This window comes from Streptopelia decaocto (genome assembly GCF_964273445.1).
Source record: "Streptopelia decaocto genome assembly, chromosome: 8".
NCBI lineage: Eukaryota > Metazoa > Chordata > Aves > Columbiformes > Columbidae > Streptopelia > Streptopelia decaocto.
The window spans coordinates 6,925,111-6,950,149 of NC_138662.1; the positions used below are offsets into that span (position 1 = coordinate 6,925,111).

Here is a 25,039-nt window from a genome sequence, read left to right on the forward strand (position 1 = left end):
GGTTTCGTTGTCATTGTTCAGCACATGGATCATGCTTCTTTACATCAGGTTATTCTAGACCTACTCTGAAAACAGGCTTTTTCATTTCTTCCTGGTTGTGATTTGTGGTGTCTTCACTGTAATGCCTGGATCACTGTTACTTTCACAATATTGCTTTAAATAAATTTTTATTGTCCCTACTCCACATATGGGGAGGAGAGGAATAAGGTAGCCTTTTGAGAGTCAAGTTATCCACTGAATTATGGGATCTCCATTTGAAATATCTGGGATGAGGGTGGTTTGTTTTTTGGATCCCTCTCTGCTATTCCTCAATGTACTTAGTAGCAGATTGCACTTGGAATTTAAGCCAAGCTTTTTAAACCCAAGCTCTGTTACAGCTGGGGATACCCAGCAGTTTTGCAAATGAGACCGCAGTTCTGGCTTGTAAGAAAGGAGGTACAGGCAGTTAGTGGCTACTGGTTTGGCTCAGTGGGCTTCCCGAGCATTGCAGAAGACATCAGAAAGGGACAAAAGTAGAATCCAGATTTTTGAGAGTGGTGTTCAGCTGTGGTAACCACAAGACCATTCCTACGTTACATTTTCTAGTTTATATGTAAAATGCAGAGGAGGTGGGAGAGGCTACAGATAGCAGTTCCTGTAACTTTGCCATCCTGATGTCCATCCCAGTCAGGTTCAGGTTGTGCTCTGACTGTTCTAAGCATGAAATTGAAGAGAGAGGAATAGTGTATAATAATATTGTGTTTAATACATTACATAGGAAGAGAGCAATATTCAGTTACTCAGGCACCTTAATCATGGAATTAAATAATGTTAGAAGGACTGAAATGGCAAGTTTAGTTGTATTATGAAATCTGTATTTTGTTTTTGTTAATTACCACAGAGGCCTGTTGATAGCAGGAAGAAGATAGGCTAATGTTTTGTTGTTGTTTTTTTTTATCTGCAACATTTGATTTATTACGTATTTATTGAGGAGGTATTAAATGGTTCAGAGAAAACAATTTAGAGAAACAACAGAATGATGAAATTGCTAAGTTATGCTATATGCACAGAATTTATATTATCAGGATTTATCACAGCCTCTGTCATCTCTTTGTTGGAGATTCTCAAGCAGTTTGTGCCAAAAGCCCCCTGTTGCAGTAAAATAGGAGGAAAGTGACATCCAGAGAGAGTTTTTGTCCAAAGAGAAGTGTCTGACCTAGAAAAGGATCAGAGATCCCCCAGCACAGTCCCTTAATGGCAGGAGCATAGCATCTTAAGCATGCCATAGCAGTTCATATAGGCAATGCGTATGTAAATTATTCTGTCAGAAAAATCTGTAGTGTAACCTTACAGGCACTTTCCAGGGCCATAAGCTGCAGCAAACTTGCAGTCTGTGCAACTTGTAAAGACTGTATCACACAGCAGCTCTCAATAAACACTTCTTGGAAATTCAGCTGCTAGTAGGGTTATTTTTACTTCTACTATCAATCACTTCCAATAAAGCATCACTATTCTTCCTCGCTTTCACTGAAGTCTTTTCAGTGAAAACTGTAACCTGGGCCTTGCCTGCTTTACTGCTGATTTTTTTTTGGTCAGGAATGTGCAAAGAGGAGGATTCAGCTTTCATTTCTTTTTCTTCACTTTGTTTTACAAAAGTTACCTCATTTGCCTAAACTGGATCAGAACTTCTTTTCCAGGTGCTTCGAGCAGTTAAAACCAACATTGCAAATGGTCCTGGTAGGAAAATAAGCTATATAGGGTGCATTTTCCCTTGGAATTTTTAGTGGCATGGCTTTGACAGTTTAGCCATGTAGGAGAATATTAATGTATCTGCAAAATCCAAGCATCGCTTGGAGTTTTGAAACCTACAGCCCTGTGTGTTCCGAGCAGTGAAAACAGTCCGTATAAGGGTATTACAGGAGAGACAGGAGGCTTGACAGAGGGAGGGAAGACACAGGATCGTTGTGCATGTGATGTCTGCTTTCTTTCATGTCTTAAATTGGTAGGACTACCACAGCGAGCTTCTGTGCTAACTCAACCCAGATAATGTAAACTTGAATACAGGATGTCTGAGCTAAAGGTACAATAAATAATAAACACACACTGAACATAATAGATTATTGATAATACGGAAATCTATGGCAACAGTATTTACAGGCTAACAGCACAGAGATTGCCAAAGATAGGAAGAGAAGTGTGACTGTACACTGGCTGTCCTGAATTTTGGGACAGGCAATAACAAATGTTTTTCAGAAGGTTTGTGTAGTCAAAGGAAAAGATGTTATCAGATGTGGACTAGATAAAATCTGGACTGAGGAGTAGCGCAAGAATCTACAACACTGTATTTATAATCTGTAAATCTCTAATCTTTAAATTTGATAGTATCTTTGCAGAATGTAACCTTCAAAGTTCACCTTTGAAGTGCCAGAGAACACTGCTGGATCCTGGGATTTAAATATCTTTCTCTCTTTGGCTTCTGCCAGGTATTTGGTGCATTTTGTGCCTTTTGAAAGGTATGTAAGAAACCTGGATGGCTGCATCTATGACCGAGCAAAGCTGTTGCACGTCTTGCAAAACAACAGATTCCTGGCCAAGGCCTGTGGGGTTGTCAAGGGGAACAGAGCTCAAAGTGAGGTAGCATTTATTGACAAGCTTCCAAAGACATGGAGACTTTGCAGCTTTAAAAGTTGCAGTCAGGTCTTTTTTGGACAGACCAAGAGGTGGGATCATGGGTTGTGGCTGAATGTCACAATTCCAAGTTGCCAAATATGTCTCTAAAGGAGGATGGTGAGCTCTGTTGGTCGCTTCGTTTGATGTACATTCTTGGATTGTTTTTTGTTCAGTTTAGCTTCCTTAAATATTTGTTTAATTAAAATCTGAAGTTGTATGCTTTGTAACATTTAATCAGGTTTGTAACTGCTGAGTGAGTATGGGTCTCTCTTCAGCTATCTTTTAGGTTGGTTGCCTTATTCTTTTTTTCTTTTTGACTATTGTGGTGTAGCCAGAATTGAGGTCACCAAAAATATGCATGTGCTTAGTCATTTGAGTAAGCATCCAGACTTCAGTCGTGTTTCTGCAGCCGAGCCTTATTCCATCTTTCTCAAAAGGCAAGAGAATTTTTCTTTCTGATGCAGAGGCTGAAACCGCCTTTATTAGAAATTGCCTTGGTAAGCTTGTTGCAGAGTTATGAAAAGGCTTCACTTTCGTATTCCAAGTCCCAAGTTCTCGTGGTCTTTTCACCTAAGGCTCACAGGGATAAATGAGTGAGACAGGCATAGGTATTTATGGAACAGTCCTTTGGGAAATGAGCAATAATATTTTTCCAGTAGTGCTTGCTGTGTCCGTGTATGTTCTGGAAATGAGGTGCAGCTATCACATGGCATCCCCAGAGACCCTGTGGGAGTCCTGGTGTGCAGCTCTCCAGTTCTGCCAGCATTTCTGAAACTTGTCTTGGGGGTGTCTTGTTTTCTCAGACTCTTCTGAATCCCCCTTGTGCTGCATGTAATGAGTGCATGTACCCCTGAGCAGGTTTCCTGGCTAAGGCTCACCTTTTCCTTTCTTTTGTGATAATTCTTTTCAGAAATACTTCCCTTAAAACTGAACAGGAAATGGTATTTTGACTGCATGAAAACTTTATCAAATACAAAAATGTGTATTCCCCGCATTTAGAAACACCCAGGAACCTTTAAAACTCTTATGAGAAGTGAGAATAGCCAAACCCATCCCAAAATAGACAGTGGTTCCCACTCAGATGGGATCTGAGAAATTCAGGGGCTTGTCCCTGCTTTGCTAACTTGTGTTGCAGTAGTGGAAGCAACAGTGGAAGACATAGCACAATGTAGGCAAGTAGAGGGTTCTCTGTAAGAGCTCACATCATGAAGTGGAAGACCCTGATCTACTTCAGGCAGAGCGAGGATCTGGAAGTAGATTTCTGCACCCAAATGTAATAGGCAAATCAGCTGTTGGTTATCTGATAGGTAACTGCAGGGTCTCTCCATGGTTTTGAATGGTGATTTTGTCCAGGACCTAAGAATGCTTTTCTACCCATCTGTTGTATATTTTCATGTGGAAACTTTTCATTTTGACTAAAATAGTTCTAATCTTGCAGTTGGGAGATACAGCTAGTGATGGATTGTGAGTTCTGGTAGAGCACATTCAAAATACCACAGCTTCTTAGTTTAGAATAGTCAACTGCTAAGAAGAAACCGAAACTTTGGGAGCTTTAAGGTTGGATGCGTTAATGTTTGAAAAGTCACCAGATTCTGCAGTAGTTGGTGTCATCATTTAGTATTAAGAAGTGTTTTGAAAGTGATCGCATTTGACCCGGTTGGGCTTGTAATGCATAGTTGTGTGATGAGAACGATATATCACTGTCTGGATGTTCTTTCACCAGACCTTCAGGGAATTCTCCTTCACCCAGAATGGGAGTCAAGAAGCTTGTGGTGGTGGGGATGCTGGGGTGCTCTTTTGAGCTGGGCTCTTGCTGGTTGTGAGCAGCCCTTTTAACTTCCATTGGTAACTAATGGGAGGCAGGATGACTGCAACTGTGCCTGTGAATTTGGACAAATAACCCCCTGCTTCATCTTATGACTCATGATTATCAAATGGTAAAGACAAACCAAGAGATGGTTTCTAAATGTTTTCAAAGTGGCCACTGCTTGGAAAAGTGTTATGTGACCATATAGAAATAAATACACAAGCATTTTTGATGATAAGGGAAGGATTAACCCCTGAAAGTTGAAATCGCCACCGCCTGACAGGTCTTGGACAGAACCCTGCATATTAAGCACGTATCATCTAGGTTTTATGGAGTGCTGCACGATATTCAAAATCTGCAAATTTCTCTTACCCTTCCTGTCTCCACTTGGGGATCTGTCTTCCCAGCTGATGGGAAGAGCGTCACAGCTGAGCGCCTTCTCCCCTGCTCTGCTGAGAGACCAGCCGCTGCACAGCTCGCTCAAGCTGTTTCTCTGTTAACCTGGCTTTAGTGCGGGTATATCTTCCCGATTCCCTGATGTGTCATGTCTAGGAGAATTACACCGGATGGCACATTGCTTCTGTGAAATCATCACCTCAGAAGTCATTAACACCTTTGTGGGGCAACTGTTTCCATGGTACTAACGTTAGTTGGAATCTGGCAGGTGACTTCAGGCCAGAAAGACCTTCTGAGTCCCTTTTCTCTGGTGCCCCAGCTTTCTCACTCCCCCCTCCCCTTTGCTCAAGGCTGGAGTTCTCTCTTTCAAGCACACAGACTTGTGGAAATGAGCCAACATTGCAGTGTAGCACAAGCAGATACCGCTGCAGGGAGAGGACGGGAAAGGACAGTGTCTTACGAGAGGGAAACAGATGCGTGTTTCAGCTGGGAAAGATGAAAAGGATTGAAATTCTTGGAATCTTTTTTTTTTTTCTTCCAGCAGTGCTTTTGCTACCTCTCATTTTTCTGGCCCCTCTGCAGTCCTCAGCATGGTGCTGCTTTAGCCGAGACATACAACCATTAGACTTCAGATATTATTGGGATCCTCTTTTGCGTGTGTAGTCATGTGCATGTGCAGCCATCACAACACAGGAGCAGAGAGGAAATCTATTCAGGAATGTGAAACAAATGCTCTTAATTTTGGCAAAAAGAATCCTCTCATTTGAGCTGCTCTGTTATATATACCTTTGTGGTGTCTGACTGCTTTCTCATCTGCTTGCAGGCAATGTGAAGCAGTTGTATCTAATATCTGTCAAAGAAATGGAACATGGATGTTGGGGGGGGAGCCCTCTGCTCCCACCCCTCACTCCACAGCATGTCCTCATACAGGGAAGATCTCTAAAGGGAGGCTAGGTGGCTAAAACTGAAATAAAGTGGGCAGCAAAATGGAAGGATGTTCCCTGCTATCTGGAGCCTAGGGGAAATACAGTTTGCTGCCTGGAGTAGCTGGGAGCCCTGACTCGTCAGGGCAGAAATTCTCAGCTGTTGATGGAGCCCCCAGGAGTCTGGTGCTCGACCAGACAGGATGACAGTCTGGATGGGCTGGGCAAATAACAGGTTTGGATGAAGAAGGGGAGCTGTGGCTCAGTAGGGTTTTAGATTAGAAGAGTGGGGCATTTATGTGGCATGGGGACCTTCCTTTAAAGGCAGCTTGCATGGTTTCTCTTGCAGGTTTCTGAAAGGGAAGGACTGTTAGGCTGTGCGGGAACTGGCAGCTCCCAGTTGTGTTCTAGGAAATGCGTGTTTTCCAGCATCCTGGATATTACAGAGCGATTAATCAAGTACTGAGCACTGTAAGGCATTAGCTGCTCCAGGAGTGTGCTGTGGGGCTCCGGAGAAAAGTCATGTTTTTGATTGTTAGATTCTGATGCTGTTTTGGCCAAACCAAGCTGTAACCCTGGGTGGCTAAGCTAGTGCACCAGCAAAATGAATCAATGAGAATTGCAACATAAATAACAGTTTTACTGCCCTGTCACTTGCTTATGTTGACTCCATCTGTTGAATTCCCACTTCCCCCAGTTTATTTCTTTGCTTTCCTTTCCTATGTAATAGTTCAGTTGGCTTTAGAATATATATTCAGACAAAATAAGCACAAGAAGTCTTGGGAAAGCAATTTACTTTCCTCTTTCTCTTAATGGCTCCCATTGCATTTCTAGCCTTTGCTGAATGCTGCATGGTTTTGTTTCCATTCAGAGTCACACCGTCCCTGTCATATCTTTGCTGTATACAGTAAGCAGTTCCAAGGATCTTCATGCCTGATGGACCTTTAAACCATCAGCCACTGAGCTATCTACTGAGTTGTGACTTAGATACAGATCTTTGCTTGAAAATACCAACAGCAGAGCTTGTACAAACATGAATGTGAAAACATATATAGCAGTGATTTGAAGCACTAGAGAAATCTTACAGATGCCGTTGCTGAAGGTTTTAGGCCTTTGTTTTATTTTTGGAAAACAAGTCAAGTTCCCACAGGTGACAGCTTTCAGGAATGAATGTTTGTCGTTGCGGTGGTCAGAGTCACTACAGTTAGAGTCCCAAGAACTTGGTGAAATCTCAGTGTGTCTTCTGTGAGGAACATGAGGTACAGTTGGTGACAGTGCCACTGATGTCTGGGACTTAGCAAGTCTCCCCTTAAAGTATTGTGTAAAAGAAGGAGATGAGCCCTTGGGAGTGGGAGAAGGAAGATTTGAGAGTTCTTGGTTTATTTCTGGGTTCTTGTGTTTGGATGATGTAGTAACACGAGATAGATGGTGCAACAGAAGAGGGAGATGATGTGACAGAAAGCACTAGTGTGGGTGTAGAGAAAGGAAATGTGGAAGAAGAGGAAGAACAGCAGTATATGAGAAAGAACTGTCCTGGAGTGGCACAGTGCCAAGCTCTGCGTGCATGGATGACAATCTCAAATTCATTTGGAAGGGGAGGGGGAGTCAGCTAAAAGGGAGTTTAAGTATGTGGGCAGTGATATGAGAGGACAATATCTTCATTCTGAATTCTGCTGCCAAATGGTGGGGCCATAGAGGAGCACACGGCTGCAGTTGTGAGGAGAAGCTCATTGAGGTATTAACTGTCAAAAAGTGGGGCTGGGGTGCAGAGCAGTGTGAAAACACAGGTGCCTACAGCATGAATCCAGCATGTGCCCTGAAGAGCCTCTCTGTGTTGGGGAAGGATGTCAAACCCTTCCTGGGAGTTCTTGAGTGATTTAATCCTTATGACTCTAGTCACACATGCAAGAAATATAAAGAAATGCTGGGGGGGCAGCACAAGTTCCTCTTGGAGCTTCTGTTATCTGAGGTTAATGAGATTAAATGTGTTGCTAATTTTTTCTTCTGCCTTGTTCAGTATTATCACTTCTGTGTTAATTCTGATATTGCTTATTAGCTGAAGACTAGGAAAGGGAACACCAGACAGATCTTCTCAGTATTTCTTTTTTCTGGCCTGTGCCTTCTGCAGCACCCTGTTCCAGCAGAAGTGTGCCATGCCTCCCTGGTCTCGGTACCATTGTCCTGCTGTCCCACACAGCTGTACAGGTGGGTTTCATTTCAGTTAGCACTGAAATGGACATTTAGGACTCTGAATAACATCTGTGATGTTTGCTCTTTCCCCTTTTTCCTGTGGAAAATATGTGTAGAGTGCAATGACCATTTCTACCAGAGTAACTAGGTATGTTGTTGGGGGGGGGGTTTGTGTTTTTTGTTTTGTTTTTAAAGAAAAACAAGAGTGTAAGTCTATATATATAACAAGAATCTATATTATTGGGAAGAGGATTGTTGGGGTGGCTAGGATTGAACTTGGCAACTGTGACTGTCAATATTGGGAAGCATGTGAGAGGGTTGCATCCTGGCAGTCACACGTTCCATCCCATTTCGTGGCCATGAAAAGTGCTAGTCCATTTTTTAGATGAATTGCTGCATCACAGTCACTGCACAGGAGAAAGGCAAAGGCAAGGAAATACAACTGACATTTGTAAAAACAACTGGGAGAGTTTTTTGTGATGGCGATAGTTCTTGTGGAAATCTGTGTCTCAGAGCAGCCCCCGGACAGCTCTGACTCCTGTGCAGACAAGGTGGATCCTCAGTGGTGGAAATTTCACTATGGCAGGGGTAGCAAAACTGTTGGCTGTAGTGTATATCCTAGAGCTTTAAGTGATCTTTTGTATGTTTTGATTCAAGCATGGAAAGGTGTTAGACACTTAGAAGATTAAGATTATGGTCTTGGATCTGTTTTAGTGTTGTGTGAGTAGCTGAAGTCGAAGCAGAGAGACAGTTTGGGCTCCTGATCTGAGGACATGCTATGGCGTTTTTTGTACTGCTGGAATTTTCTTAAACAGCAAAGTTTCACAAGCAAGCTCTATTACTTTTGACAAGCCAAGGATGGAGATATATGAATTACTGAAGCCAAGTCACCTGAATCCTTGTTATCAGAATTTATGAACTCATAGCTGGCAGGAGTGAAGTTTTTGACTTTTTTTTTTTCCTCCCTCTCTTTTTCTTTTCCTTTTCAGAGGCAAACTTCATATCAGGCACTAGAGTGCAACTGTAAAGTTAAAAGTGTCATAATTTTCAGCTAGAATTCTAGATTTCCTTTTCTCAACTCAGAAATTTAGGAATAGTAAAAATAGCGGTAGAGCTATAGATTAATTTAATCAGAATCCCAGTGTATTGTAGGTATTTATGCCATATGAGGTTTTGGGAAATTTGGCATTCTGCTGGTAACCTGAAGAGGCTCTAGGCAGAGCAATGTTGGCATGTCAGGCTGAACATCCTGCGGTTTAGGTGCTGCAGCTGCCGGGTGTCCTGTGCTGTGTGCACAGGGGCGTTACAGTCAAAATCCTGCTCCGAGGAAGGAGACCGTGGTTTTGGTGGTGAAGAGCATCTCCACTCAGAGCGAAGCCGCATCAAGGTCAGACAGAGCAATGACCAGCATTGAAAGAGCGTGAACACAAATTGCCTGTTCATCCTGCATTTCTGGCAAACCCTGCAGAGAGAGGAGGTTTTACAGTGAAGGGGTGGAGACACCTCGACAGCACTTCCCAATTTTTCATCTCAGATGGTCATAATATGCATATTAAAGAACCAAGGGAAGAAAGGATATTTGGTAGTGTCTGGGGTGTCCCCAGTTGCTGAATATTGACTGCAGCGAGTGAATGCAGTTGTCAGTGCTGGCGACACAGCAGGGTTGTGGCAGAAGTTGTCAGAAGGCAGAGAGAGGAGCTGATCTCCAGCTCTGCTTGTATAAACAAACATTTGAGGATGTTCCTGTCTAGTAACAGCATGTTAGTAGCTGTTGGTGATTTATATTTTATTTTAAAATACAGTTGCAATATTTTGAATAAAATAGAAGCTGCATGTAGCTGGTTTGTAGCCTGTCGTAACTGAGTATAACTGGAATCTTGAGGTGCTGGTATGAATTATTTTTCCATCCACACAGCATAGCAAGCACAGTATTAATATGCAAAGTAATATTATGGTTGTAGCAAAATGCACAGCGTGCTTTTTATTTAAATCTGTATATAGCCCATAGTGTTGAATGTACAGTCACGTACTTTTGGTACCACCATTCAATTAGATTAATGTAATATTATCAGAGGGTTTATCAGGAGAGTAGCTTTTCTTCATGGTCATTTTTTGCTCATTTTTGTGCCTGCCTTTTATGTTAACCCTGCCTGTGCAAGGGGATACCTTTGAAATGTATCCTGGCCTAACGCTTTGCCATTTCAGTTGTATTTGCTGTATCTGCACTAACACTTATAAACAATGACAGTTGACCTTTGAAGAGTCAATGGCTAGATGCATGTGTAATTAGAGAATTAATAGTGGTATGTCTCATTTATTTACCTCAGGTTGTAAAGTCATATTGAGTGCTTGGCGGTGATTTGAATACTGCTACAAAAATGAAATTCAGAACTACAGCAAAGTTATTTTTGAGAGACCTAGTTGATTCACTGCAGTAGAGAGGCTTGGAGCAAAATAATATTAATGTGGTGTACACTCTCTGGGAATGGAGAAGCAGGAGTGCTCGGAGAGCTAACTACTTCAAATTTGCTGTATGTCCAGTGTGCAAACTCTTACAAAAGAGCACATCTCTCTGTTAACCTGTTCTTTTTATCTTTGTCCATTCTACTCTTTCTCCTGTTTTACCTTTAAAATGTGTGCTTAAGAAATCTGAAGCCTCGTGTGTCAGCAGGAAATCGGTTTCAGAGTGTGACTCTGACACCAGACGCAGGCAGTGCTCTCTGAGTCCTCTTCCTTCTCATTTACACTGACAAGATACCAAAGATCTGTTGTAGCTTTTGCCATTTCAGAGGGTAAGCTGAGTAGAGATTGGAAGACTGGAGAGAAGTGGATAGAGAAGGGCCCCTCAGTGTGGACAGTAAAACCCTGTAGGTTTAGTGAAAGGATGAGATGGCACAGGCGGGAGTGTTGCAGAATCGTGCTGCTTGGCTGGTATTAGCTCAGGGCTGGCTGTCTACCTGAGACTGATGGAGGTGCCAGTTAACACCAGCTGTGGGAGCAGCTTGGACAGCTCTGCAGGAACCGAGATGACAGTTTGTTTCAATGAAGCCTCCAAGCAGATTTAATTTCTAGTAGCCTAAGCTGGATTTGAAATAAAAGCAGAAAAGTGAAACAATTAGTGATGACCCACCTGTGCCTACCCTGGTTTTATCGCTTCTCTATAGACTGAGTACTAAATAATTAGTGCAGAAATGTGTTCTATATTTTAAGGAAAAAGTTCAGTGCTTTCTTTGAGATTCGCATGTGTGGGTTTCCCTGTTTGCTGGGCTGCCATTGCAAAAAGACACATGGTGCTTGCTGCAGCCTGACTGGCGGCGCTGATGCGTGAAGAAGAAAACCTCGATAATTTCAATTCCTTCAGCGTTCTGACACGAAGGATGGCTTTATCCCTCATGAAGAGATCTGAAAACAGATAGAGATTGTTAACATCGAATTAATAGATGTAGTGCAAATAATCAGGATGTAATAAAAGACAAAATGTCCAAAGTCATAGTGATAGCTCTTTTTTCTTTTTTCCTCCTCTTCTTTTTTGTAGCATAGGGCAAGGAGGAGATGAAAGAAACATTATCCAAGCCTCCTTTTGCCATCAACCCCTCTTGAATAAAGAAAAGAGTGACTGGAAGAGTTGCTCTGGTGTTAGTTTCCGTGCATCAGCGTGAATTTAGATTCCAAGGCTTATTTCTAGGATTCAGCATTTTTGTAATGGCTACGTGCAGAGGAAAGAAAGCAAAAGAAGTTAGACATTTACCCACTCATGCCTGAACGGAGACTATTTTTCCCAGCTAGAAAAATAAATAAGGCTATATTTAAATGCCTGTATATCAGTATTATATGTTGAGGACCCTTAGGACTGAAAGTTTATGCTGGTCCCATTTCTGTTTTAATAGTGGGAAGCCCTCCTGTGAGGAAGATAGTATAGAGATTATAAAACTGATTGTTTATTGAAGGAAAGCTCAGGTTCTGGAATTGGCGCAAATAAGTAATAGGTGCTTGCAGTGTCGGATGCTGCTTTACTGTGACGTGCAGTAGGTGAGAACTGAGCCTGTAACAGGTCTAATCTAAGCACAACTGTTTGGAACTGGGAGGAATTGCTGAAGTTTAAAATAAAGAAAAAAGCATATGTGGGGGTCTTAATCCCATATGTAGGGAACAGACAGCAGGTGTAGTAGTAATCTGTGTCATCTGCTCGTGCATATTAAAGAGGTCACAATGAAGTCATTGCTTCCTGTCCGCAGCATGTTTCATACCCCTGCCCATGGATAACTTCTCTCTCTGTTATTACAGTTTCAGAGTCCAGAAAATCACTTGATGCTCCCTGGAGTCCTTAGAAGGCTCTTTCCTGTATAGATCAGACCATTAAGGTCTGAGGGTTCCAGCTGCCCTTCCTTCTTTACACACGACTGAATCAATGGAAAAGCAGTTACAAGATACTGTGTCACTTTTTAGTCTCCTTTTTTTTTTTCTTTTCTATTAAGAGATTCTACACAAGGAGAAATTTCCCAGAGCTGGCCTTCCAGGATGGAGTTTAGAATATGTTTTGTTTTGCAGGCGCTTGCTAACCTGAGTTACGCCGTTACCCAGAATTTCGAGGTCAGGCCTCGCTGCACCGCCAGGCGCTGAGTGAGCAGGGTGTCCCAGAGGGTCTCCTGACATCTGCCCTGTCGTTCCTCCGAAACAGGCCGAGTACAGCCTGTGATGCAGCTCCCTTCTCCCTCTGGCTTTTTCAGATATTGAGAAGAGTGTGAATCACTGGGTGTTAAGGCTCAAGAGCTCTTGTACTTTCTTGCTGTCCATTGCCCATTTTTGGTTATCTCCCTGTGAAGAGCTGTTAGTATTTGCTTCATCTGCTTCTTTCAAGCAGTGGTTTGGTAATGCTGAGCTCCAGCAAAGATACAGTTTTCTACTGTGCAGCTCCTGTTCTAAACTGTGGTGCCCAACCACACACATGAGCATCCCCTCACTGATATGCAAAGGCTGCTGTGCATTGTGCATTGGATCACTGATTTGTCTTCATGAAAAATTGGGAGATGGGTCATTTTTCTTGGGTTTGCCTTGTTTTGGAGTTCGGTTGGTTCATGATCCTGCCCACAGCCCATCGTGACAAGCTGTCACTCAGCTGGACTGTGTGGGAGCTCTAGGGGGCGGACGGGAGGCTCCTTGGGCTGATACTGTGTGACAAAGCTGCTTTTTCCTCAAACCAGTGCGAGCCAGCAGTGCTGGAAAACTTACCCGAAACTCTGGGTTTATTCACAGCTACCTCTGCGCTTTGATAGAATGTTAGGGGAACCTGTCACAGTCTTATCAAAGCTTTTGCAGCAATAGAAGCACAGTCTCTCTTCAGACTCAGGAAGATGGCAGAATGTCCATTTATGTTTTTTTCAAGTAGGCTTAGATTTTCAGTCTGTGCTTCTAAATCATCACCTGAATTTTTTAGAGGTTGGTGCTTTCAACCCTGCCTGGCTTTCATTTTACAGTTGTCTGCATCTCTAAGGTGTCTTAAAAGATATAGTTATGGCTTCCAGTTTTAGATAAAACGAAAAGATTCAGAAGGAGAAATCCAAAGGTTAACAGTTGGTAGATAGATGTAGCTTGGTATGTGTATCTGCTCTTTATTTTTGCATTTCCTTTTCTCTGCTTCTCCAGGTGTCATCTTGACATGAGTACATCTAAGCTTGGCACTAAAAACTATTTGAAACTTGCTTGTAGGGATGAAGAAAAGAAGCTACAGCGTTCTTGTGTGTATCAAAATGCCTTGTAAAAGCTCTTTAGAGACTGAGAATTCAATTCTGTGAAACAATTTTCATAAGTACTTGGTACAAACATGAAAAATAACATATCTGCACACTGTGCAAGCACAAGAGACACAGTTTATAGTGCAGTTAACATTAGTAAATAGAATGGTTATGTCTAATTAGTAGCGCAGGATAGGTTTTTGAAGGGTCCTGCTAAGAATTGGCATTAAACCAGTAACATCCAAGCAGTAAAGCTGTAACGCTTTTCTAAATGGCCTGGTTAGTCCTAAGGGTGTTTGGGCTTTATTGTTGCACACATAGTTTAATGAACTTTGAAGAGACCTCTAGGCAACAGCCCAAACTCAGAAGGGCAGAGGGGAAAATGCTGATAGACAGTCCTACTGAGCTGGAACACAGTGGCTGTGAAGGAAAAGGCGCTGAATGGGCTGATGGCTGAAAGAAGTAAAGCAACTGCACTTGGACTCGCTAATGGGCTTTTTGTCCAAATTGGAGCCATCTCTTTCTTTAGGAAGTTATTTGTGTTGGAAATCAGGCCATAGCCAGGCTGCAGCAGGAAGGAAGAGGCGGATGGTTAGTGATCTCACAAGGGTGTGCTCAGGGTGCAGAACGGCAGCTGTGGAAGAAGTAGGTTGGCTGCAAGGGCATTGAACTTGGCAAGAAAGCGTCTTCAGCTCCTTGCACTGCTGAAAATCTGGTGTCACACTGCAGCCTTTGGAGCAGAGCTGAGGGAGCCTGCAGGGTGGTCACGGCGGTGCGGCTCGCTGCCCGCTCCGCTGAGGAGCCAGCAGCCCTCCCGAGCCCGCTCATCCCCTCCTGCAGCCTCGCAGTGCTTCACAAAAACACAAAAATGTGCACTTGGCAGAGGAGTACCTGCCACCCTTTGCCTGTTCCCAGCCTGGAAAAGAAGCCTCTTACCTTCTGTCCCCAGCGGTTCCCGAGCGCTTCCCCAGCATTTCATAAAGTGTACAGGCCTTTCCTGCTGTGCTACTGTGTCTGTTTTGCTGAAAGAGATGTTTAAGCAGCAAAGAGGTGTAAGCTTGTTTTTTTGTTGGTTGGTTTTGTTGTTTTTTCCCCCAGAGGTGCAAGTTGTCTGTATTTGAGTCAATAAAGAAACCAGTATTTGTGTCTGCCTTCCTGTAACCTTTAAATTGTGCGTTTCCCTGTATTGAGAGGTGCCTGTGACACTATTTGTGCCTTAGCTTGGCAATTGGATGGAAAAGCAATCTCGTTTTCTGGGCTGATTCATAGGTCCCTAATGACAGGTTACATGTTAATACTTGTTTTCAGCAATTATCATGCAGTTGTGTTTTGACTGGGGCTTGATAGCAAACATGAGTGAGAAGAGCTTCAGGCTAAGGCCTGATATTGCAGCAGTGATACTACTTGTTTGCCTGTTTGAAAACAGTTCCCGCACAATTATTGTAGTTTTTTTCTAAGGCAAATAGGTCAGAGGTGATTGCTGTTTGCTTGCTTTTTTTATTCTGTTTCAATGCATTTGATAATCCTTTATATAGCATCAGTTTTGTTGCTGCTCCATAATTACGATTATTTCTATAGAGCGTAAAGTATCGAACGTGGATCACAGCCATATTGTGTAGGAACTGTATAAATGCAGTAAAGAGAGCGTCTCTGTCATAAAGTGTTAGTGGTGTCTGGAGAGACAAGGCAGAGAAGAAAAGCTGTGATTCAGCAGCGTGCCCGTTGCACAAAAGCTCAGTTGCAGAGTCAGATACAGAGCAGCTCTTCAAATGGGAAGGGACACATTTCTTGTGCACAAGGTTGCATGATCAGGAAAGATGAGCACTCACCTCCCTTCTAGAGATTAGCGCCTTTAAAATAAACTGGCCTTGCATGTGACAGAGAACGAAGTTCAGGCATCTAGATAGTCAAAGGTCCTTTTCTGACCCTGATGGGCTCAGAAATTTGCATAGCATTTAAGAAGCACACTCGGAGTCAGTGTGAAAGTCTTTATTGTTTTAAATCTTACTGAACTTCTAGGATTTGCATTGCACCTAGAAGTCTCTTTTCCCAGCAGGTGGGAGGGTTATTGTCCTTAGCAGAGGGATTTGTCCTCTGTTTGCAAGTACTGCAAAGAAGTAGGAAAAAAAAATTGCTTTTTCCCATCCAGAGGTGGGTGAGATAGGTCTGTCACCACCTCGGATTCAAAATCCCTCCTCACTTCCACTCGAGGTCCTTCCTGTTCCAAGGGACCAGTTATTTCTGTATTCCTCAATCTAGGAAGTTGAACAGCCAAGAGATGGCGAAAGTCTTTTAATGGATTGACATCCTTTGGCTGGAGAAAGTGCAAAGAGTAGCCTTTGCCATCACCTTTGAGCTCAAGTACACGTAGGTGCCAATTTAAAGCAGAATGACGCTGGGTCACTGACATTGCTCTCTCCTATTTCTTTACAGCTGCTGTATGACAACCCGAAAGCCCGTCAGGAGGTAGAATATCATTGGCGAGCATCAGGGTGTCCCCACATTGTCCATGTCCTGGATGTTTATGAGAATATACATCATGGAAAGAGATGCCTCCTCATTGTCATGGAATGGTATGGACCAGCAGCAGCCCCCACCAAGCATTGCTCTTTGATGGGATAGAGGGAGGGGGAGAATGTGTTGGCTTAGATGAGAGTTGGGCGAGTTTTCTCAGCAGTGTGATTTTAGTTTGCACAGCAAACCTTTAGCTGTCTTTGTGGAACTGGTAGGGAAGTGTATAGCTGCTCCAGCTGTCTTCTGTGATGGAAGAATGAGGAGCCTTAACCAGAAGATAAATTCACTTCATACTCCATGACAATTGTCCTCATTAAAGCACTGACTAATTAATACAATCTTGAAAGATATGTCTCTAGAAGTATGATGCACTTTGTGATTGGCTTCCAACTTCAGATGTAAATCCTATGATCTGATATGATCCTTTTTGTTACTATTTTGACTCATAACTTTTCCTATTCTCTCCTTGATCTGTAATACCACAGTTCTTGTCTTCTTCACTGGGGACAAATTAATAATCCTTTTCAGTATCTTTGCTTCCTTCTTTCTTTTTTCTTCATCTCCAGCCCTTACCTGAAACAAGATTACTGTCAGTCTCTTAGTGCCAGCATATCTGACTTCCCAACTAGGTGTTTCATGTTCCATGTGTACCCTGGTACATTAAACCAAAAGCATGAAAACTCCTTGATCTCGGTTTGTTTCCTGTTTATTCCATATCAGAATGGCTTTGTGCACAGATTCAAATGACTCTGATGTTTAGGAAGCACTGGCATAGGAGACCTGTAATATCTTCTAATCTGTTCCTGCCATGGCTCAGCGTGAATATATGGATGCACAGTCAGGTGTTAATTTGATCTTTTCATGTAATGTGGGGGTTTTTTGTGTTCTTTGTTTCAGCATGGAGGGAGGAGAGCTGTTTAGCAGGATCCAGGAGAGAGGAGATCAAGCTTTCACTGAGAGAGGTGAAAAGTTTTTTTAAAGTTTGTGAAAGATTGCTTTTCCCTTTCTCTGTCTCCTTGCTTAGTTCCCTTACAGGAATTTTTCTTTGATTTTTGTTTCTAATTTTTAATTATTTCTTTATTATTATTTTCTATCCAACTCTGTGTTAAATTTATTTTTTAAAGTTCCTGAAAATTGGAAATTACTAGAATTGGCCATGATCAGGCACAATGTGGAAGGTTTAGAGGAAAATTTTTCATACAAATCTGCTCAGCTTCTTCATTCCTGAACAACTGTAGCCGCTGTTACTCTAGTCCCTGCTCTCCTCCAGGCCACCTCTAACATGATCAGCGCAGCTCCTACTGTGATTTCTCTTCTGGCTGTCCCTCAAGCGGCATCATTGTGCACAGCTCTACTGTTAGATGATGAATACAACGAGCAGACCACATTTGATGAAACATCTCTTTTTTGAAGGCTTTAAAGTACTACTTGAAAGGAAGTGTTATTAGCCACACTGTAAACAAGCCTGCTCATCTATAATAGGCACTATGTGCAAGTTTAAAGACCTGAGTCAACGACAGAGCTTGCAATAAGATAGTCTTGCCATTTTTATTGTCTCTGCTATTTATTATTTGCAGAGTACCACAGGTGCGCTTCACTCTGGTTCTCCTTGCCCATTCACAACAGACGAGAGCTTGCTTCTGCTCAGGAGTCAAAATATTGGTGTTTGTAAGAAAATTTGTGAGAAAATGACTGGAAAAGTTTACACCTGAGCTTGTAAATCAGCGTGACTGTTTCGCAAGTCTGGTATAGAGGCCAGGCTTTTTTTTGTTCCTGTCTTTCCTAGCCTGAGATGAATCCTTGGAGTGCTGTGAGACTTATTTAAGGAAAACGAGCATTTTCAGGAACTTGATTTGTTCCTCTCTAAAATACAAGATTCCAGGGGGGAAACTGCTTCCATGATCATTAGTGACTCCACTCTGTTAAAACCATGATTTTTCTACATAAAATATTGTTAGATAACATTCTAAATACTTACTCAGAAATCATCTGGGAGTGTTAAACAAAAAAACACCCTCATGCTTTCCTGAGATAAATGAGCCCTGTTCCACTGGATTCCCCAGGTTCACTGGCTGTTTATATATCAGCCAGAACCTCCCATTAGGAGCCAGCGGTTTTGGCTGGGGCCAGGAAAGACGAGGTTGTGCATGGTTTTCCCTGAAGTAGATGAGTGTTTATGCCTTCTCATTGTCCTCGCCTGAGATTCTGTAATTTCAGTCTCAAGCCATGTGACAAAGGATTCCAGGTTACAGTACCAGAATTTCTACCTTCTCTCTCACTACTGCAGCTGAGGTTTCTACTTGTGCAGAAAGCAGAGGGTCAGGTTGAATTCACTAATTCTGTTTCATTGTCAATGGAGATGTAAAATGATGCTCACTTGGTACAATGGGAATGTCACTCCTCCTTGCTCTGAAACCGCTTCCAGACTTCAGGAGTACTCCTGTTGCAAGGCAGCTCACCAACCACTACAGTTTCCTATTGGGGGTTACGTTAAATTTTAGAAATGTATTGTTTCGAAGGTGGCAGTTTGGACTTTGCAGAATAGAACTGTTAATTTTTTTTTTTCTCCTGAGGAAAATGGGGAATGAAGATGTGACCTATCCTAAAATTACTATATGGTTATGTTGCTCTATTTTTAGAAAATCTGTTAGATCCTTCCCTTGCCCCTGAACTAGAAGCTGAAAGTTAAACTTCTGTCTCAGACAATCAAGGACACGTCCTGGACAGTCAGGGAAATGTCTCGGTTGGGGCCCCTTTCTCCACAGTCTTGCATGTTGCTTGTGTACCTGCTCTGTTCTTACTGCTTTTCTGGTGAGCAAGTTAAAGCACAATTTTACAAGCTCATAAAGAGCAGGAGTCTGAAGCACTGAGTTGCAGTGCCTGCTCAGGAGGAGGGCTGAGCAGCCGGGGAATTGAGGGGTATGGTTGCCTGCAAAACCAAAACACAGCTGTTAGGGCTAATTTTAGGTTTTCTAGTCTTGACGCTAGCCCTGTATTCCAGCAAGTTGTTTGTAAGTCATAAGCATTCCCAAGCATGTCCCTGAGTTACAGTGGGAATGTTAATGTGACCTTTCTTTCAAATTGTATTTAGAGGCTGCTGAGATAATGAGAGACATCGGAACAGCCATCCAGTATCTGCATTCAATGAACATTGCCCATAGAGATGTCAAGGTGAGGCCTGAAGGTGTGTGGGCAGGGTAAAACCAGCATAAAGCAGAAAAAAATATGGGCGGTGGTGGTTTAAATAGAACTAGGAGTACAATCAGATGGTCGAAGTGTTCCTATTCCTCTGCTAGTGTGAGGAAGGAACTGTTCACAACTAGTTTGCAACTAGTCACACATCAGAATATTAATGTGTCCTGATGACTTCCAGTTGTGTATGAAATGCAGAAGAATCTGGTGATAGTCAGATGGTTAATTAAAGAGGTACTACCAGCTTGCAATCCAGTTAATTAACAGGAAAATAACACTGCCTGAACTGAACTTATACTAGATGCTATACCTCTAAGTACAGTCATTGCCAGATATTAGATGTTTTCACAATCATAATTGCCTAAAAAACAAAAACACCACCACCAAACTCCCCATCAGAAACAGGAGAAACTGCATATATGGGAATTCCATGCATCTAATCCACTTTAATGGTATATGTAAACATTTGGGAAAATGGGAAGCTCTCAGTTACTACAGTGTGTTTTATTAGATAAAGTTTGTACCCAAATCTTGTTGCAGAGATTTGACAGGGTTTGTAGTATTGTATTTTGTTTTCCTTCTATAAAGCATACAGCACAAGGGGAGACAAGGTAGCTGCACCGAGGCGTTTCTGGCACAGCCATATGGCAGCGACAGAGTGTGGGGAGAGCAGGTCACGTAATGACAGACTGAGGCGTCTGATTGATTCTGCAACTCTGAGCTTGTGAATTTTCTACAGATGCTTTTGTGTGGTTGGCTGGAGGGAAAACTGCCATTGCTTGGTATCACTGATGCTTGAGGGTTCTTTAGGTAGGAACTGGAGACTGACTTAACAGTTCAGAGACTAAAAATCTATTCACTTTTGTGGAGCTGTGTGCCAATACCTATCATCAGCACAGATACTGAAGTGCTTAGCCCCAAACACCACCTACACACACTCAGTGAACCAACATAGAAATAGTTCAAATTGCTTAATAGATCCTAAACCCTGTTTTCTTTCAAGTCATTTCTTCTGTATGTCCCCTAACCCTGGCATGAGAGAGGGCATAGCTTCCTTAGGACTGAGAAATGGGAAAACATGTTTAAACAATTGCAGATTCTGCCATTGTCCCTGTGCACAAGAGCTTGTACTTCCCTCTGTGCCACTTCTGGTTTTGGAGAGCCTTCGTGGAGTGTGGAGCAAGAGTGGAATGAACTCAGGTTTCAGGAGACAGAGGTGGGGAGCAGGGAGGGGACTGTGTCTGTATCAGTTAATTCTGCTGGACTTTTGTCAGCTCATGGAGGCTGGAGCTGGTGACTCTTCTTGTCTTCCACCTCAGCTACCTGAACAGAGTGTTGAGCACGCAGAACAAGCCCAGTAAGTGCAGTGGACTAGAGAGAGGTTCAAGAAGCCAGACTTGACACCCGGTGGACCTGATGAGAGTCTTGTGATTTCCTCTCTTAACCACCATGTTGAGAAAGATTTTGATCCTTAGGCTGGGCAAAAACGCTGGGACGGAATGTTCTGCATGGCATGATGGGGATGTGAGAGAACTAAGAAGACTCAGATGTTAGTGGTGATCCAGGCAAATATGAATGGCTTGACCTTTCAGCTCGTTAGAGACATTGCTTTATTGTCCACTTTATCCTTTCTCTTGGTGGTCTTTCAGCCTGAAAACTTGCTTTACACCTCTAAAGAGAAGGATACTGTACTCAAACTCACAGACTTCGGCTTTGCCAAAGAAACCACTGTACAAAATGCGCTGCAGACCCCCTGTTACACTCCTTATTATGTGGGTAAGTTGTCCAAGATGCATTTCTTCTGTTTCAATCTTTCATCCCTCTTATAATGGGCCTGTGGATGGTAGGAACAGATGGGAAATCTTCTATTGTGGATGTAATGCAAAGAGGTAGCCTGCAGAATTTAAACTGGCATCCAACCCAGAACTAGGTTCTGGTTCTGCACTACTGGTTCTTGTACAGTTCAGTGCTCCTGCTTTTGTCTTTGGTTGCAGAAGAAACAGCCTTAAGAGGGGATGCAAATGAGGATCAAGGAGAGAGAACATGTTGCTTCTGATTACACTTGAAGTAATCCTGATGTTTCCTCTGAATGATGCAATAAAAGCCATAATTTGAATGCAGCTTCATGATTATTTGGGTGTTTCCTTGCAAAACTTCCCTTAGCTTAACTAATGCAATAAGAGAACAAGGGTAGTGTCACCTCAGCTACAAAGCTTCTTAAAGCTGGCAAATAGAGGAATTAGTAATAAAACATAAATGTGACTTCATCACAGCTGAATTTGTGCCTGCATTTTGTCCACAGGCGGAGCACAGTGCAATGAATGCCATAGTAGACTGTCCTTTATGTACTTATTTTAGAGTACATCCCTTTTGGTCTTTGGGCTAATAGTCATTCACCATATGGTCTGACTTGAGGCAGTCCGTGCTTGGAAATTCTTTGGAGAAAAAAGGGCTTACTTTTTTGGAAGAACTAATTGTCTTCTATGATGTACGTTTTTACAGGTTTTTTTGTATTGAAAGATACTGTTATTCGTTGTTAGCAGAGAGTTACGATAGAGGGTTTTTTCTTTTTTTCTGATGATTTCTTCTATATTTTTGTAAGCTGGAATAAGCGTTCAAAAGTTAAGGAATTTAGGCATATATGTTTTTATGCCTTTATATTTGTATATAAACAGGCTGACATTTCCCTTCTCAACACCTTTTTATAAGCCAGCGTGATTGCTCATATGCATAGAGAATAATTTTCCTTACAAAAATAAAGCTACCTGCCCCGGGGCAGGGTGAAAAAGTCTCTTCTAAATGTATCTCTCTATAATTTTGTTACTTAGTGAAAAAATGTAATGCTCTGGAGGCCAAAGGAAAATACATCGCTCTGTAGTTGCTGGAGCTAAACACACTCTACCCAGGTACTGATCAAAATTTTATCACAGCTCAAGTAGGTCCTTTCTGTTCTGATTTCTGGAACATTATACTCCTGCCTCTTTCAGTGCAGTGTCTCCCTGTACACATTTAGCTGTAGCTCCTCCTGCTTTTTGATAATCTTAGTACACTCTTGAGCAGAGAGACATTAAGGTGAACAGTAGGGCATTTCGCCAGCTCCTTTCTTAAAGCCACATTAGTTGTGTTTAGGAACTTGTCAATAGAAAATACTACCCAGTTCCTGCAGTGAGTTGCATTTTTTTAATGTCTCCGGTATTTGTTGTTGAAGTGTGCTGCTTGGAGATGAAAGGAATACCTGGTACTCTGTTAATTTCTGGTTTTAATTTTCATCAGCCCCAGAAGTCCTTGGTCCTGAGAAGTATGACAAATCATGCGACATGTGGTCGTTGGGTGTCATCACATATATTCTGTAAGTATTTGGAAAGAGGCTTGAGCAGAAAAAGGACGCATCTTATTAAATCTGCACTTAGAAATAATTAGTCAGTAGGATCATGTAACTTGCAGAAGAGTGTAAGTTTGTATGGGACTTTTTAAGAGATGAAAGGCCTTTCCTAGTTATAAGAGTTCTTTTGTCTGCTCTTAACAGCCTGTGTGGGTTCCCTCCATTCTACTCAAACACTGGTCAAGCCATTTCTCCAGGGATGAAGAGAAGAATTCGGATGGGGCAGTATGGGTTTCCCAATCCAGAGTGGGCTGAAGTATCAGAGGAAGGTAACAATGCTCACTGCTACTGATGAGTGTGTGCATGGTGTGCAGTGGTAGAGTGCTTATAAGAGACTATTTCGAAAGCCCGTCATGCCTTATTTTCCTTTTTTAATTTTTTTTAGAATTTAAATTATTTTTTGTACTGTGATACAGAGAACAACTTGAAACTCAGACACTACCCAGCAACCTAAGTACTACAGAAAGTAAAGGACTACTGAAAACTTTCTTTCAAATTCCAACTAGTGCTAGTGAATGCCAGGATTAAACCCTCCGGAAACAAAAGTCTTTAATCCGGAGAAAGGAGGCTGCCGGGACAGCGGCAACGCAAGCTGAGTTGGAAGAAAGGCAAACTCTATCTTAAGAACTCGTTCAGTCTTTGCCCTCCTTGGTGCTGCAGCCAGCAAGGATGGCAACTGTTCATGCTTGCTCTTTGTGATGGGGGAACTTGACAGCCACCACTTAAATCAAGGTCAACAATTTATTTTGTATAAGTCATTGACCAAAAGCTGCTGCTGTTCAACTGTGACCTGAACAGGCTCAAACCAGTGTCGTGATAGTGGATGGTTTTGATTCCCTCGTGTTCTGACAGTCTCATAAGCTGGAAGCCTCACCTGCCTGTCATATTAGAGAGAAAGGTCAGCAGCCTCTGGCCACATGTTTTTTAATTTTTTTCCAACTAGCCTTTTATATTGTGGTTGCCAGTATCCCGTGATTGTCTGCTGTTTAGCAATAACAAATTATCGTTGGATATTACTGTGATCTGTGGCATTTTAACCCCTCACTGGATCTCATAGCTGCCTGTGCAGCACAGACTCTTGAACATTAATAAGGAAGATGTTTTACTTATGGGTTTCTGGCTTCATATTTTGTCTGCCTTCGGTCTCGTTCATATTACAGCAGTTATTAAAATGTTGGGGGAGCTTGGTGAGAGCACATGTGCTTGGAAAATTTGTAGGGTTTCTGAATGCTTACCTGAAGGAAGATAGGTGCCCTCTACCTTTGAACTTATTAAATGAACTAGTTCAAGTGTATTCTTTTAGGCTGCTCAGGCACCTTCAGCAGAGTGCTTCTTTTTGCCCTCCTTTGTTCTTGTCATGGTTTTCTTTATCTAAGTATTCTGTAATTGCACCATCTATGGAGGCTTCCTTTAAATTCCCCTCCATCTTCCTGTAATCACCTGAACAGGCTCTTTATGTGGTCCCCTCCTTGTGATTCCTTGTACATTTTACACTCCAGATAATTTCTTCTGTAAACCTCCTTTACAGCCTCCCTCAACAAACTGAAATCTCAACTTGTACCTCTGGCAGCTGCTTACAATCATTTAGTCATCTTGCATTTGAAGTTTCTAAAAGAGAACTCTTATTCAAAATTTTTTCTATATTCTCCCCCCCAAAAAAAAGTGTAAGTCTTTCTAAATAATGTCCCTTACATGTAGTGTTTCCTGTCTGTCTGCCTGCATTCATGGAACTCTTGTTTAGACTTTCTTCATCTCATGTCTGCGTTACTTAGTACTCTTGCTTGGGCAGATACCATGTTCACAGAAAGCTGCTGCAAAGTCTGTTTTTGCAATTGATTTCCTTGACTTTGTTGTCCTTTCAGTGGCCTCTCCATTGTCAAATGAAAGTTTCTTGTTTGTTTTTTTTTTCCTGCAACCTGTGCTAGTTTTTGTCTTCTATCATTTCTCAAAACATCAGCTTATGCATTCATTCAGCCCATAATGCCAAGCTTGTCGCCATCTTTCAGACAGGCAGCTTGGCAGCTTTCTGTTCTGTTTCCTCATCTGCAAGTTCTTGCTCTGAGAACAGTTGGTCTGAGGATGTAGACGGCATAGCTGGAATCCCAAGTCCTTTGTCTTTCCTTCTTACCTCTTGTTTCAGGTGATTTCATGTTCTGCCTCTTTAAATGTAATAACCTACCCCACTGTACATGACTTCTTAACATGGTAACAGCAACAGGGAGGTGTTTTGAGTCCTCCAAAATTACCTTTCTTC

General features: G+C 42.3%; 1 protein-coding gene across 4 annotated transcripts in view; it reads left to right on the plus strand.

Annotated features, from left to right (window-relative positions):
- The window catches only part of MAPKAPK3 (MAPK activated protein kinase 3), a 48,853-nt gene that overhangs the window by 18,427 nt on the left and 5,387 nt on the right, over window positions 1-25,039 (plus strand). For all 4 annotated transcript variants that reach the window (XM_082059900.1, XM_082059901.1, XM_082059902.1 and 1 more), the window contains 6 exons: window positions 16,131-16,270; window positions 17,109-17,173; window positions 19,303-19,382; window positions 21,053-21,179; window positions 22,677-22,752; window positions 22,930-23,054. In XM_082059900.1, coding sequence (XP_081916026.1) covers window positions 16,131-16,270; window positions 17,109-17,173; window positions 19,303-19,382; window positions 21,053-21,179; window positions 22,677-22,752; window positions 22,930-23,054 — 613 coding nt within the window. The remainder of the gene's footprint in view (window positions 1-16,130; window positions 16,271-17,108; window positions 17,174-19,302; window positions 19,383-21,052; window positions 21,180-22,676; window positions 22,753-22,929; window positions 23,055-25,039) is intronic.